This window comes from Heloderma suspectum, chromosome 3 (assembly GCF_057233095.1).
Source record: "Heloderma suspectum isolate Gila_16-S chromosome 3, 16-S_ref, whole genome shotgun sequence".
NCBI lineage: Eukaryota > Metazoa > Chordata > Lepidosauria > Squamata > Helodermatidae > Heloderma > Heloderma suspectum.
Window position 1 is genome coordinate 40,946,684 of NC_139460.1, and position 13,326 is coordinate 40,960,009.

Here is a 13,326-nt window from a genome sequence, read left to right on the forward strand (position 1 = left end):
GGGCCAGAAACCTTCAAACCAGAGACCCAAAAATCTAGCCAGGATTCCTTTTGGGGAAGAATTTGGTGGCATCTCTACATTCTTAAACATTTATGTTAGCATATGAATTAATATACAAATTGCTTTCAGAATGTAAATATCATTGGCAATGGTGGTTTGAGAATCAGAGGGCAGGTTCGCACATCACTTTAAGACATGGTGGTTTATAAGCTACGCACAGTAGCTTATTTTAAAAACAGACCACTGTGCTCTGTCACACGATCAGGCAAATAAGCTACTGTGTGTAGCTTATTTTCCCCCCACTCGCCCCTTCCTCCCCCTCACTCCTCCAGCTCAGATCCCAGGGGACCTGGCAGCAGACCCGTCTTGTGTGATGCCAAGTCTCCCCAGCTCTGACCACTGTAGCAATTGAGGTCGGCTCCCCCCTTTTTAAAATTTCCCCAGCCCCTTTTTGCGCACAATGGGATAGGGGAAATAAAGAAAACATTGAGAATTGGTGGTGAGAGGGTGAAATCCAACCCCCCACCAAGGACTGTGTTACCCCCACAGCCCTTGGCAAGGGGTTGAATTTTGCCCCGCCCCCAATTTTCCACACGGGGCACCTTTAAATCCCCAGTGCATAGCATACTGTTTGCTAAAAGACAAACCTCTTTTTTATGGCAAGGAGGGGGATGCTGGGGCGGGGAACAGTGGGCCATGTGTGGTACCCTTCAAGAGCCACCCCCACCCCAGCACGAATGGGAAACCCACAGAATAGTGGGTGATTTTAAAGAGGGTGGGGTGGGGTGGGGGGAAAGGGTTACAGTTACCCACTTCACTATGTGTTTCCCATTTGTGCATTATTATTTTGAAGTATGTTTTTGAAAAATTAAAAATATGATCAGAAGAACCCAATTTATGACTAGTTTTCTGAAGTCACGTCTTACAAATATTGCAAAGGGTGGTTGAATACAATGGAAAATTTGTTTTAGAAGCTGCACTAGACTAGAGACTAGGTAAGCAACATAGTTATTTGTCACCAGCCTTACTAGACATCATGTTTAAAACCAACTAGAGAGGATTCCTGTACCTATGAAAGATTTTAGGATATTGGTTTTATTATTATGGAAATTGACATAACACTGACACTTTGAGCTGGTTTGCATGTAACACTAAACTGTGGTATAACATTGCAAGTATGTGTTGCAGTGAGCTTCTGGTTCATGCACTCCACCCGTCTTCTACTCTGTCAGCGTGGCCATGAGGAAGAGATCAGAAGATTCTGCTTCTGTTTTAGGTTAATCACAGTTTAGCATGTTATCTGAACCCTAAACTATGGTTAATTTTAACTATGTTTAGTGGAAGCAAGCCACCTTTGTAAACTACAGTTTGAAGCTGGCTTATTTCCACTAACCATACTTAAGATTAACCACAGTTTGTTGGGTTCAATTGACATAGCAAACTACTGTTAATCAAAGACTGAAGCCAAAGCTTTTGTACTCTTCATGGCCACCCAGGAGGAAGAAGGGGAACACACAATCCTAAATTTCACCTAGGCTTTCTCTTGTTAACACTAAGCAGTGATTTACCATTGTGTCCAAACCAGTCCTGTATCTTGGGGCTCTCGCACCAAAGAGAGTAGTTTAATCTCCTTTAGAATTTAGCCCACATCAAAATAATTAACTGTTATAAAACTTCTTGTTTTCTACGGTATCTGTAAATTAAATAAGTAGGAATGAATTCTGAACCATTTGCTAGTTAAATGCCTCACTTTTAATAACAATTAGTCAAAGCAACATTTTCAACCTGATAAATCTTAAACTGGTAGATAGCTCTGATATTTTGGCTTATATCTAACACACATGTACAATGCTACATGTATCATAACAATGCAATGGAAGAATGTTGATAAAGACTGAGCATATGGTAACCAGAGAAACGCATGTAAAACGCTGATGAAATAATCTTTTTTTATCAAAATTAAATACAAGCATACTTTCAAAAGTAATTGCTGCTTTTTAAAAATGTGTTTTTTTCTCTCCCTTTAGGAATGGCAGAATTCTATTCAGAAGAATGCAGGACTTGCTTTCATTGAGCTCATCAATGAAGGAAGGTAATTAATTTTAAAGCTTTCGGACAAGTAGTCATTTTGTATCTAATTCCATTGGGCAATAATACTTTCACCATCTGCTGCAGGAATACTAGAGGAAGAAGTATTTTAATGAAAGAATTTTACAGCAGAGGTGCTTTTCATGAAAAATATGCAGCTAGTTAATACATAAAATGTTGAACTCAAACTTTATTAACTGAGAAAACCTATGCAATATTTTAAGGTTTATATGAGATTTGAGCCACCATCTTATTTGACCAGCAAAGTTTTTTTACAGATAAAATCTAGGAAACCCAATCTGCAAATCCATCTGTCACTCCATCTGCTTTGGAGCACCCTGTTCATGGTACAATAACGTGTATTTATGCAGTTCATGAAGAAGCACTGTTTGTATCATAATTCCCAATACAAACTTGTACTACTTTAATACCTCAAAATAGACACTTCATGTATAACAGTTAGGACTTTGGGTGCAATTCAGTTCCATTATTTTTGAAGTTGTATTCTGTGGAATGTGGCTTACAATCTCACCTAATAGTAATTTGAATGTTCATGCCATGGAAAACTAGCTTGCCTTTCGCAAGAGTAGCATCTCTCTTTTTTTTGGTTAAGCTTACAGAGGACTATTTAAAGCAGAGTTAACCACTATCTACAAGTTCTATTTCTTTTGATCTGCTGGGGTAATATATTATTTCAAACTGTATCATTAAGGCTGTATGTAGAACTGAAGAAAAATTCTAGTACATTTTTAAAGCTTCATTTTTGCTGATAATCTCAGTACAATGATGAAATGTAAAATCAGAAATTGATGAAACTTAGTGTGCTCAGGAAACGTAATGTACCACTGTAATCATTTTGTGTAGTTGTAGTTTTCTTGTGCACCATGCCTGCAGAATAGAGTAAAATTACACCAAGAATGAAGTGTGCAATTTTTTCTTGTAAATGTAACCTTTCTGAACAAAAGATTCCTGGCACCATTTTGTGTGTAGTAGTTGTTGCTGTTCAGTCATTCAGTCATGTCCGACTCTTCGTGACCCCATGGACCATAGCACGCCAGGCCTTCCTGTCCTCCGCTCTCTCCCGGAGCGTGCTCAAGTCCATATTCATTGCATCAGTGATGCTATCTAGCCATCTCATCCTCTGCCGTCCCCTTCTCCTTTTGCCCTCAGTCTTTCCCAGCATCAGGGTCTTTTCCAGAGAGTTTTCTCTTCGCATTAGGTGGCCAAAATATTTGAGCTTCAGTTTCAGTATCTGTCCTTCCAATGAGCAGTCAGGGTTGATTTCCTTTAGGATGGACTGATTTGACCTCCTTGCAGTCCAGGGGACTCGTAAGAGTCTTCTCCAGCACCACAGTTCAAAAGCATCAATTCTTCGGCTCTCAGCCTTCCTTATAGTCCAGCTCTCACAGCCATACGTCACAACCTATATAAATTGCCATGGACAATATCCAACTGTGTTGTTCTGCTAATGCAAATAATGTTGCACTAGCAGAAGCTAGGTTCCAAACTACGGGAAGGGGAGAATCCCCTTTAGAAACTAAAGTTCCCCCTGCACAACCATTTGCACAAATGGGAGTTGCACAACCATTTCAGGAGTGGGGCATGTACTCTGTTAGCACATGCTCCACGCACACTTCCACAACTAAAGAATTTGGCGAAGCTTTGCTAGCACTGTTTGAATTTGTGGAGTGATACTGTTGGATATTGCCCTAAGTGGATTTACTGTAATCTTTATGGCAGAAGTCAATAGCCACACTGAGGCTCTAACATTGTTAGGAGTATTTGGACAAAGGACCAGAATATAACTTAACTAAGTAAACAAAACAAGAAATCTGTCTCTGCCTTATGTCTTAAAATGTAGTTAGGGCTTCTAACATTTGTTCTAAGATTCCTCTGCACAGTTTTCAACTTACAGTAGTCTTGTTTGATTATAAGATCATATCTGTTGGTACACTTGATACCGTGCTATAAGCGCTGAGCAAATAACAATGTTTATGTTCCTTATTATGAATGCTAATAGTGCTGTTTGTTGTTGTTCAGTTGTTCAGTTGTGTCCGACTCTTCGTGACCCCATGGACCATAGCACGCCAGGCCTTCCTGTCCTCCGCTCTCTCCTGGAGTGTGTTCAGGTCCATATTCATTGCATTGGTGCTGCTATCTAGCCATCTCATCCTCTGCCGTCCCCTTCTCCTTTTGCCTTCAGTCTTTCCCAGCATCAGGGTCTTTTCCAGATAGTTTTCTCTTTGCATTAGGTGGCCAAAATATTTGAGCTTCAGCTTCAGTATTAATAGAATAGTGCTCTATCGCTGATAAATTACTTTTCAAGAAAAAAAATTCTGCTTTTGCTGATGTGAACATAAATGAATGAACACAAAATATTTGTAATCATATTTTTAAAATATGTATTTTTAACCAATGTACATATCTACATCATGTGCTTATGCTTATGTTGGTTGCTAAAACACTAATTTTTCTGGCTTGAGCTTTTGATTTTGCCCTTCTGATGGCAAAGAGGAAATTGTTATAAATATTTATTCTTCTTAATAGCTAACGTTTGAATACAGTTCATCAATCATAGCTAGAGAATGCAATTGTGCCGTTGTCAACAATTAACAGGACATAAACAGTTGATGAATGTGCAGTAGAATTAAAGTGCTCCCTTGAACAGCCTGAAATTATAAACTGGATCATTTAAAGGAATCTTACAAAGGAGCTTTGTAATTAAAACAAAACAAGGTTAATGGAATGTAAAATTGCATATAATTACTATGCAATTATGATTGAATTTTAAATTGTGAATTGAAGAACAGTGCAAAAGAATTTCTGAATTGGATTTGGACTCCACTTCCAGTTGCTTTTTTAAACTGATATGAGATTGTATAATCAACATTATGAAGTAGTTTTTAAATGTTATCCAGATTTTTGTATAGGCTCATTTAATATTTTTTCCCATTAGTTTTGCCTTTATCTTCATTTTAATGGCTTTCTACTTTTGTTAAAGTATTCTAATTTTTAATTTAAAATGTTGGAAAATGACCACTTTCAAATTAAAACTTGTAGGAAAAATGTGCTTGAGAAAGAATAATTGGTTAGATCTTCATTGTACCTGCAAATGAATATTTATAATGGCATGTTACAGCTTTTGTGGCAGTACTTCACAAAACTTAGCCTTATGCTGGGTCATTTGCTTGCTGCAATCTTAGATCTGGATTGCAGGTAGATACTGCAGCAGAAGTTTTTAACATCAAGATGAAAATTATTAATAGTTACTCAAGGCAACTTACTGATCAATAATAGTCTATTGTGTAATTAATCAAAGGCACTGATCACTGCACAAACTGTGGATGAAACCAAATGTTGTTAATTAAAAACAATTTGTAATAATTAGGTTTTCATCAGGGTTGTCGTACAGGGTCATGATAATGGCATTAGGATATAGGAAACGGTGATTGTTGAATACCTTTAGTAAAATGTATATGGACAGAACAGCTTACTGTTTGTGGATGAGTATTTCTAGCAATAACACTTCTTTCTGGCCATTCATTCCTTGTCCTAAAACAACTTTAAATCTAGGAAATAAATGCCATATTATGGTTGAATACAATAGTATATATTTGCTCATATTATTGCTTTTAAAACCAATTTTGTATAGCTGAGAATAAGCTCTACTTTTTATTTGGCATGTGAAGAACTTTGTATAACTTAAAGCTGGCATGCTTTTCCACTAACAAAATATACTTTCTTACTATTTTGTGTCTCAGGCCCTACGACAGGAGTTACAATTCCAGCATATCTAACAGAAAGAAGTTCAGAATAACCCACACAAATTCACTTTGTATTAGAAATGTTGCTTATCATCACCCTAATACTGGGATATATCTTAGTTCTTTGTAGATCAGAAAAAGGAAAAGCAAGTTGGACTACATATGCTTTCTAAGTAGACAAGACTTTAATATTGCAAAACTGGAAAACTAAAGTGACATTTAGGATAGAGCAAAGAAAGAAATCTAAGACAAATGTGGCTGTTTGAAAATCTGTGCATCAAAGAAGAGAGGAGAGATAATACCAGTATATATCTACATTTTTGACTGAAGATACCTGAGGACACCTCATGTATCCTGAATAAATTGCCAGTTCCTACTAAGGAGGATGGGAAGGCCGTGGGTCTATGGGGAAAATAATAAAAGAGATTATGGGGACAATACCACAACCAGCTACAGATCACAACACTATTATCTCAACTCTGGGGAATTCATTGTATAAATATTAAATGGCACTAGGAGCTGGTAGCTGGAGGGTAGGAAATGAAAGTTAATTTCAGGTAAAGGTGGTAATCATAGAATCATAGAATAGTAGGGTTGGAAGGGGCCTACAAGGCCATCAAGTCCAACCCCCTGCTCAATGCAGGAATCCAAGTCAGAGCATCCCTGACAAATGGCTGTCCAGCCTCGTCTTGAAGGCCTCCAGTGTGGGAGAGCCCACCACCTCCCCAGGTAATTGGTTCCATTGTCGTATTGCTCTGACAGTCAGGAAGTTTTTCCTGATGTTCAGCTGGAAACTGGCTTCCTGTAACTTGAGCCCATTATTCCGTGTCCTGCACTCTGGGATGATCAAGAAGAGATCCTGGCCTTCTTCTCTGTGACAACCTTTCAAGTACTTGAAGAGTGCTATCATATCTCCCCTCAGTCTTCTCTTCTCAAGGCTAAACATGCCCAGTTCTTTCAGTCTCTCTTCATAGGATTTTGTTTCCAGTCCCCTGATCATCTTTGTTGCCCTCCTCTGAACCCTCTCCAGTTTGTCTGCATCCTTCTTAAAGTGTGGTGCCCAGAACTGGACACAGTACTCCAGATGAGGCCTAACCAGTGCTGAGTAGAGGGGAACTAGTACTTCCCAGGATTTGGAAGCGATGCTTCTATGAATGCAGCCCAAAAGAGCATTTGCCTTTTTTGCAGCCACATCACATTGTTGGCTCATATTCAGCTTGTAATCGACAACAATTCCAAGATCCTTCTCGCTTGTAGTGTGGTTGAGCCACGTACCCCCATCTTGTAACTGCATTTGGTTTCTTTTTCCTAGGTGCAGAACTTGGCATTTATCTCTATTAAATGTCATTCTGTTGTTTTCTGCCCAGCGCTCCAGTCTATCCAGATCACTTTGAATTTTGTTTCTGTCTTCCAAAGTATTAGCTATCCCGCCCAATTTTGTGTCATCTGCAAATTTGATCAGCATTCCCTGCACCTCCTCCTCAAAGTCATTAATAAAAATGTTGAAGAGCACAGGGCCCAGACTAAGCCCTGCGGTACCCCACCCGTTACCTCTCCCCAGTTTGAGAAGGTCCCATTGATAAGCACTCTTTGAGTCCGATTCTGTAGCCAACTGTGGATCCACCGGATTGTTGTTTCATCTAGCCCACTTTTAGCTAGTTTGCTAATCAGGATATCATGGGGCACTTTGTCGAAAGCTTTGCTGAAGTCGAGGTATATGATGTCTACAGCATTCCCACGGTCTACAAGGGAGGTTACTTGATCAAAAAATGAGATCAGATTTGTCTGGCAGGACTTGTTTTCGACAAATCCATGTTGGCTTCGAGTAATCACGGCATTGTTGTCAAGGTGCTTCCAGATGGATTGCTTTATGATCTGCTCCAGAATTTTCCCAGGGATTGATGTCAGACTGCCTGGTCTGTAGTTCCCAGGTTCCTCCTTTTTACCCTTTTTGAAGATAGGGACAACGTTAGCCCTCCTCCAGTCATCTGGCACTTCCCCCGTCCTCCATGATTTCTCAAAGAGAATAGACAGCGGTTCTGAGAGTTCTTCTGCCAGTTCCTTTATGACTCTAGGATGCAGTTCATCTGGCCCTGGAGATTTGAACTCATTCAAAGTAATGAGGTGTTCCTTGACCCTATGCCTATCGATCTCAAGCTGCAATCCTGCCCCTTCAGCCTGTACTTCGCCTTTGCCAGGGGGGTCATAGACCCTCCTTTGGGAAAAGACTGAGCCAAAGTAGGAATTGAGCACCTCTGCCTTTTCTTTGTCATCTGTTATCGTTTTGCCATACTTATTTAATAGCTGAACCACCATTTCTTTCCTCTGCCTTTTACTATGCACGTAGGAAAATGTTGAAAGGAAATGTTGAAAGGAAAAACAACTGAATAGGCTAGAGAGTCGGGACACCAGGTTATTCAGTTGTTTTCCCCTTCAACATTACCAGTCATTTGATGGGGGAGCAAACCCCTGCCTTTTGGTCCCACTGTTGCAGGCCTGGTGGCCCTCCCCCCCCCGAGAATCCATGCATTGGGGGCATGTGTACCTACTGAATGTGTGTAAGCTTTCCTGTGACCTGGAACCCTGATCATGGGGTATTCCAGTCCACAGGCAGATACTATGTCCATTCAGTCAGCTTCCCCTCTGCAAAAATGCCACTAAAATGGGGAGGGTTGCACCGCGTGCACCACATTGTCAGTGGTGGGCCAGGAGGCAAGGCCCCGCTCTCTCCATTATGTAATTGCTAATCACATGAGAGGGAAGTAACTGAAGGGAGTTCCTGTTACCTTTGCAAGCCTCAGTCAGATCTCCCTCCCTCATAGGGAAGAGCCACATAAGAAATCAATGCCTTTTACCCACCATTTTCTTGGGTAGCAGTTCCCTACAGTTATATCAGATTTGATACACTGAATATGCTCAACAAGGAATAAATTAAAAGTGAGAAACACATTTATATATATAAAAACACAGTTGCCTACAACTGGACTAGCAAATTCTAATATACATTGTTCAAATGTACATATTATTTAATGTTTGCAATTTAGCTTATTTGGCCAAACCAAAGCTCCCCAGGTCATGTGCAGTGGGAATACATGCACAAAGCTGTCTGCAAAACTGAATGGGGAGGGACTTGCTGATGTGGAGCTTTTGTGTGCATTGATACTCTGACCACACACCAGAGCCTCATAATTGTATGTGTGTATAGCAGAAGGTAGGATCCAGCAGGAGCAGGAGCATGTTCAGTGGTATGGTCCAGTGGTGATGGGCAGTTCTCAAAATATTTAATGAAATAACTTCTAGTTTGATCATCTGCCATCTCAGAGGCAAACTACACATTACATTACATGGAAAGGTTTGTAACAAAACCCTGTGATAGCTGGTTTCTCTGAAGAAAAGGAAATTTGTGTGAAAAAGCAGTCAGGTGAGAAGTGCATAATGCTTTTCTCACTGCGTGTTTTCTACTCCAGATCATCCCCCAAGCTGTTTTTCCTTCCTATGGAGTTACTAAGTCAGGCAAATACCCATTTTGGACCACCTGTAGGAGGCAAAAAGCAGCTTGGGGAGGGATTTGGAGCTGAAAAATGGCAAGTGGGGAAAGGACTAAGCACTGCCACTTCTTTACTTGAAAATGGCCATTCCAAAAGTTGCTGTGCTTTAGAAAAAGTGCCTCTCAGGGCTTCATTTCCATGAGTATAGTTTACCCCTCAGGTTCTCCCCAAATTATCACGTTTAAAAGGATCATAATTCCATGTCAATAAAACGGAGGGTCAGCCAGTCCACATGATTGTTTGGGACAGCAATATTCATAAGAGCATCACTCAAACACTGTAGAATCAGAGGGTTTCATGCCTCCATTCTTCGCAACATTGTAAGGGATGCTGGAACATCATCATGGAACCCTTGCAGATTGTACTGTGTAACAATTTTGATGGCAAAATCTGGAGCCATCCCTGATGAAAGGGCAAGCAGTTGAGTGTACAATACTTAAAATTTCCATATTTTTTTGTAGCAGAGCATCTGTGGCCAACATGCTTTATTATGGTATCAGAGTGCACATTATAAAGAAGGAATTCTCTGGTAAAGAACACTGCTTTTCCCACAGCTGAGAAAATTTTCCAGAAATGTTTGCCTTTGAAGAACAAATATACAAAGGCAGGATTTTCAAAGCACTCATCACTGGCTTAAATCTGCTTCTGCTGAAGTCTGTGATAACACACTTACTGTGTTCAGTTGGATCAGACTTTTAAGACAATATTAAACACTTACGTTTCATCCAAGGGATAGCGTTGATTTTTCTTAAGGAAACCTGAAGGGGGAGAAGAAGATGTGATTTCAATCCTGCTTGATTATGTATAATGGCATTTTAAAAGAAAGTTTGTATATTTCAAATTGTCATTAGTAAGTAATGATGGATAGTAACTAGGCAATTATAAAAGGTACATGTTATGCTAATAGGTCTGTGGGCAGGACAGTTTTCTCAGGACAAACACATGCCAAATAAAAAGAGTAGCATATAAACAAGTGCTGCTTAATTATGGCAATAAGCTGAATATATAATTTCTGTTGGTGGATTGTGATTGATTTTACAGGGCAATTTATTCTCACATTATTATTTTATGCCTATTAATGTCAGTAAATCCAGTTTAAAGTGTGCTAAATTTGATGTTTGAAATATTTTTTAATGAAAGCACATCAGGACTGAATTCAGTTAACTTTTTTCCTCCAGATTGTTGTGTCATGCAATGAAAGACCACATTGTACGTGTTGCAAATGAGGCAGAGTTTATTTTGAACAGGCAAAGAGCTGAAGATGTACACAAACATGCAGAATTTGAGGTAAGCCTGGGAGCTGATGAATCTCTGCTTTTCTGTTTTCACCTAACTATCACCTACACTGTAAGCCTGTACAATAAGGATGTTTAAAAGAGAAATTAGACTGTGGACATTTCAAAATCAGTATTTTAAAATCTTGGTAGGTGTCACACATAGGAAGCTCATTATTTATTTGTTGAACCCTTTGCTAAATCTCATTAGATTATTTGATTTGCAGGACCTCCATTTATCAGCAGGACTACTCTCTTGATAAACTCTTTAAAAAGTCAAAATGTTGTTCTGGTATTACCAGTGCAAGTTACTAATGTAGTTACATTTTCATATGTAAATTGTGCTCTGAAAAAAGATGGCAAAGTAGCTGGCCCATTGTAAAAACAATATTTCCTTGCTGATGTGAGATTTTAAAGCAAACTGACAGATCATACAAATGTATTTTTACTGTCTTCTAAAGTAGATTAAGAGTGCAATCCTACAGGACTGACACTCAGTAGATGGAGGGCTCTGATCTTGGAGTCCTTGGCCTATCGTAAGCCCTGCTGGCAAGAGCCAGGCAAGGCAGGAACAGCAATGGAGGCTCTTGAAATCTCTTCATGCTACTTTGTTGGAATTTGAGCTAGATGGACCTCAAAGCCAGTCTACTCACCTACCTGGTTAGAGTGGTAAGAGAGGCCAAGAGGCTTGTTGATCTGGTGGATCCACGGCCTGTACCCTCTCATCCCCATTCACTGCCACGACCTGTGTCCTTCCTCCCCATCCTCTTCCGAATTCGTGACCTTGCTAGAAGAAGCTCCATGGAGCTTTATGTGGCGACTGGGAGGGATGAGATGGGGAAATCCACACAGGGATTTTCCCATCTGAGACTTTAGGTCTGTCTATGGTCTCAAAACCCCTTCATGGATCACTGCCTTATTGTGGCGAAGGGGCTTGCGTAACTCAGTGAAGCCGTAAGCTATGCCGTGCAGGGCCACCCAAGACAAACAGGTCATGGTGGAGAGTTCTGACAAAATGTGGTCCTCTGGAGAAGGAAATGGCAACCCACTCCAGTATTCTTGCCAAGAAAACCCCATGGAACGTATCGCAAGGCTAAAAGAGATGACGCCGGAAGATGAGCCCCTCAGGTCGGAAGGTGTCCAATATACTACTGGGGAAGAGCAGAGGGTATTTCCAAGTAGCGCCAGAATGAGTGAAGCGGCTGGGCCAAAGCCGAAAGGACACTCAGCTGTGGATGTGTCTGGTGGTGAAAAGAAAATCCGATGCTGTAAAGAACAATATTGTTTAGGAACCTGGAATGTAAGATCAATTAATCAAGGTAAGCTGCAGGTGGTCAAACATGAGATGGCAAGATTGAACACCAACATCTTGGGAATCAGCAAACTAAAATGGACAGGCATGGATGAATTTAATTCAGGTGACCATTATATCTACTACTGTGGGCAAGAATCCCTTAGAAGGAATGGAGTAGCACTCATAGTCAATAAAAGGGTGGGAAAAGCAGTACTGGGGTACAATCACAAAAACGATAGAATGATCTCAGTACGAATCCAAGGCAAACCATTCAACATCACAGTAATTCAAGTCTATGCCCCAACCACTGAGGCCGAAGAAGCTGAGGTTGATCGGTTCTGTGAAGACCTACAACACCTTCTAGAACTAACACCAAAAAAAGATGTCCTGTTCATCATAGAGGATTGGAATGCCAAAGTAGGAAGTCAAAAAATCACCGGGATAACAGGGAAGCATGGCCTTGGTGTACAAAATGAAGCAGGACAAAGGCTAATAGAGTTTTGCCAAGAGAACACGCTGATCATAGCAAACACTCTTTTCCAACAGCACAAGAGGCGACTCTACACGTAGACATCATCAGATGGTCAATATTGAAATCAGATTGATTATGTCCTTTGCAGCCAAAGATGGAGAAGCTCTATACAGTCAGTCAAAACAAGACCTGGAGCTGACTGTGGCTCAGATCATGAGCTGCTTCTTGCAGAATTTCGGCTGAAATTGAAGAACGTAGGGAAAACCACTAAACCATTCAGGTATGACCTAAATCATATCCCTTATGAATATACAGTGGAGGTGAGGAATAGATTTCAGGGATTAGACCTGATAGACAGAGTGCCTGAGGAACTATGGACGGAGGTCCGTAACATTGTTCAGGAGGCAGCAACTCAATCCATCCCAAAGAAAAAGAAATGCAAGAAAGCCAAGTGGCTGTCTGATGGGGCTTTACAAGTAGCTGAGGAAAGAAGGGAAGTGAAAAGCAAGGGAGAAAGGGGAAGATATATCCAACTGAATGCAGATTTCCAGAGAATAGCAAGGAGAGACAAGAAGGCCTTCTTAAATGAACAATGCAAAGAAATTGAGGAAAACAACAGAATGGGAAAGACTAGAGATCTCTTCAAGAAAATTGGAGATATCAAGGGAATGTTTTGTGCAAAGACGGGCATGATAAAGGACAAAAAAGGCTTTACAAGTAGCCTTTCATCTGCTTCTGTTACAACCTAACAGAAGCAGATGAGATTAAGAAGAGGTGGAAAGAATACACAGAAGAACTATACAGGAAAGATCTTAACGTCCCTGATAGCCATGATAGTGCGGTCACTGAACTTGAGCCGGACATCCTAGAGAGTGAAGTCAAGTGG

General features: G+C 40.4%; 1 protein-coding gene across 2 annotated transcripts in view; it reads left to right on the forward strand.

Annotated features, from left to right (window-relative positions):
• Positions 1 to 13,326, forward strand: part of NBEA (neurobeachin) — a 595,906-nt gene that overhangs the window by 262,799 nt on the left and 319,781 nt on the right. For both annotated transcript variants that reach the window (XM_084843013.1, XM_084843014.1), the window contains 2 exons: positions 2,028 to 2,092; positions 10,579 to 10,687. In XM_084843013.1, coding sequence (XP_084699139.1) covers positions 2,028 to 2,092; positions 10,579 to 10,687 — 174 coding nt within the window. The remainder of the gene's footprint in view (positions 1 to 2,027; positions 2,093 to 10,578; positions 10,688 to 13,326) is intronic.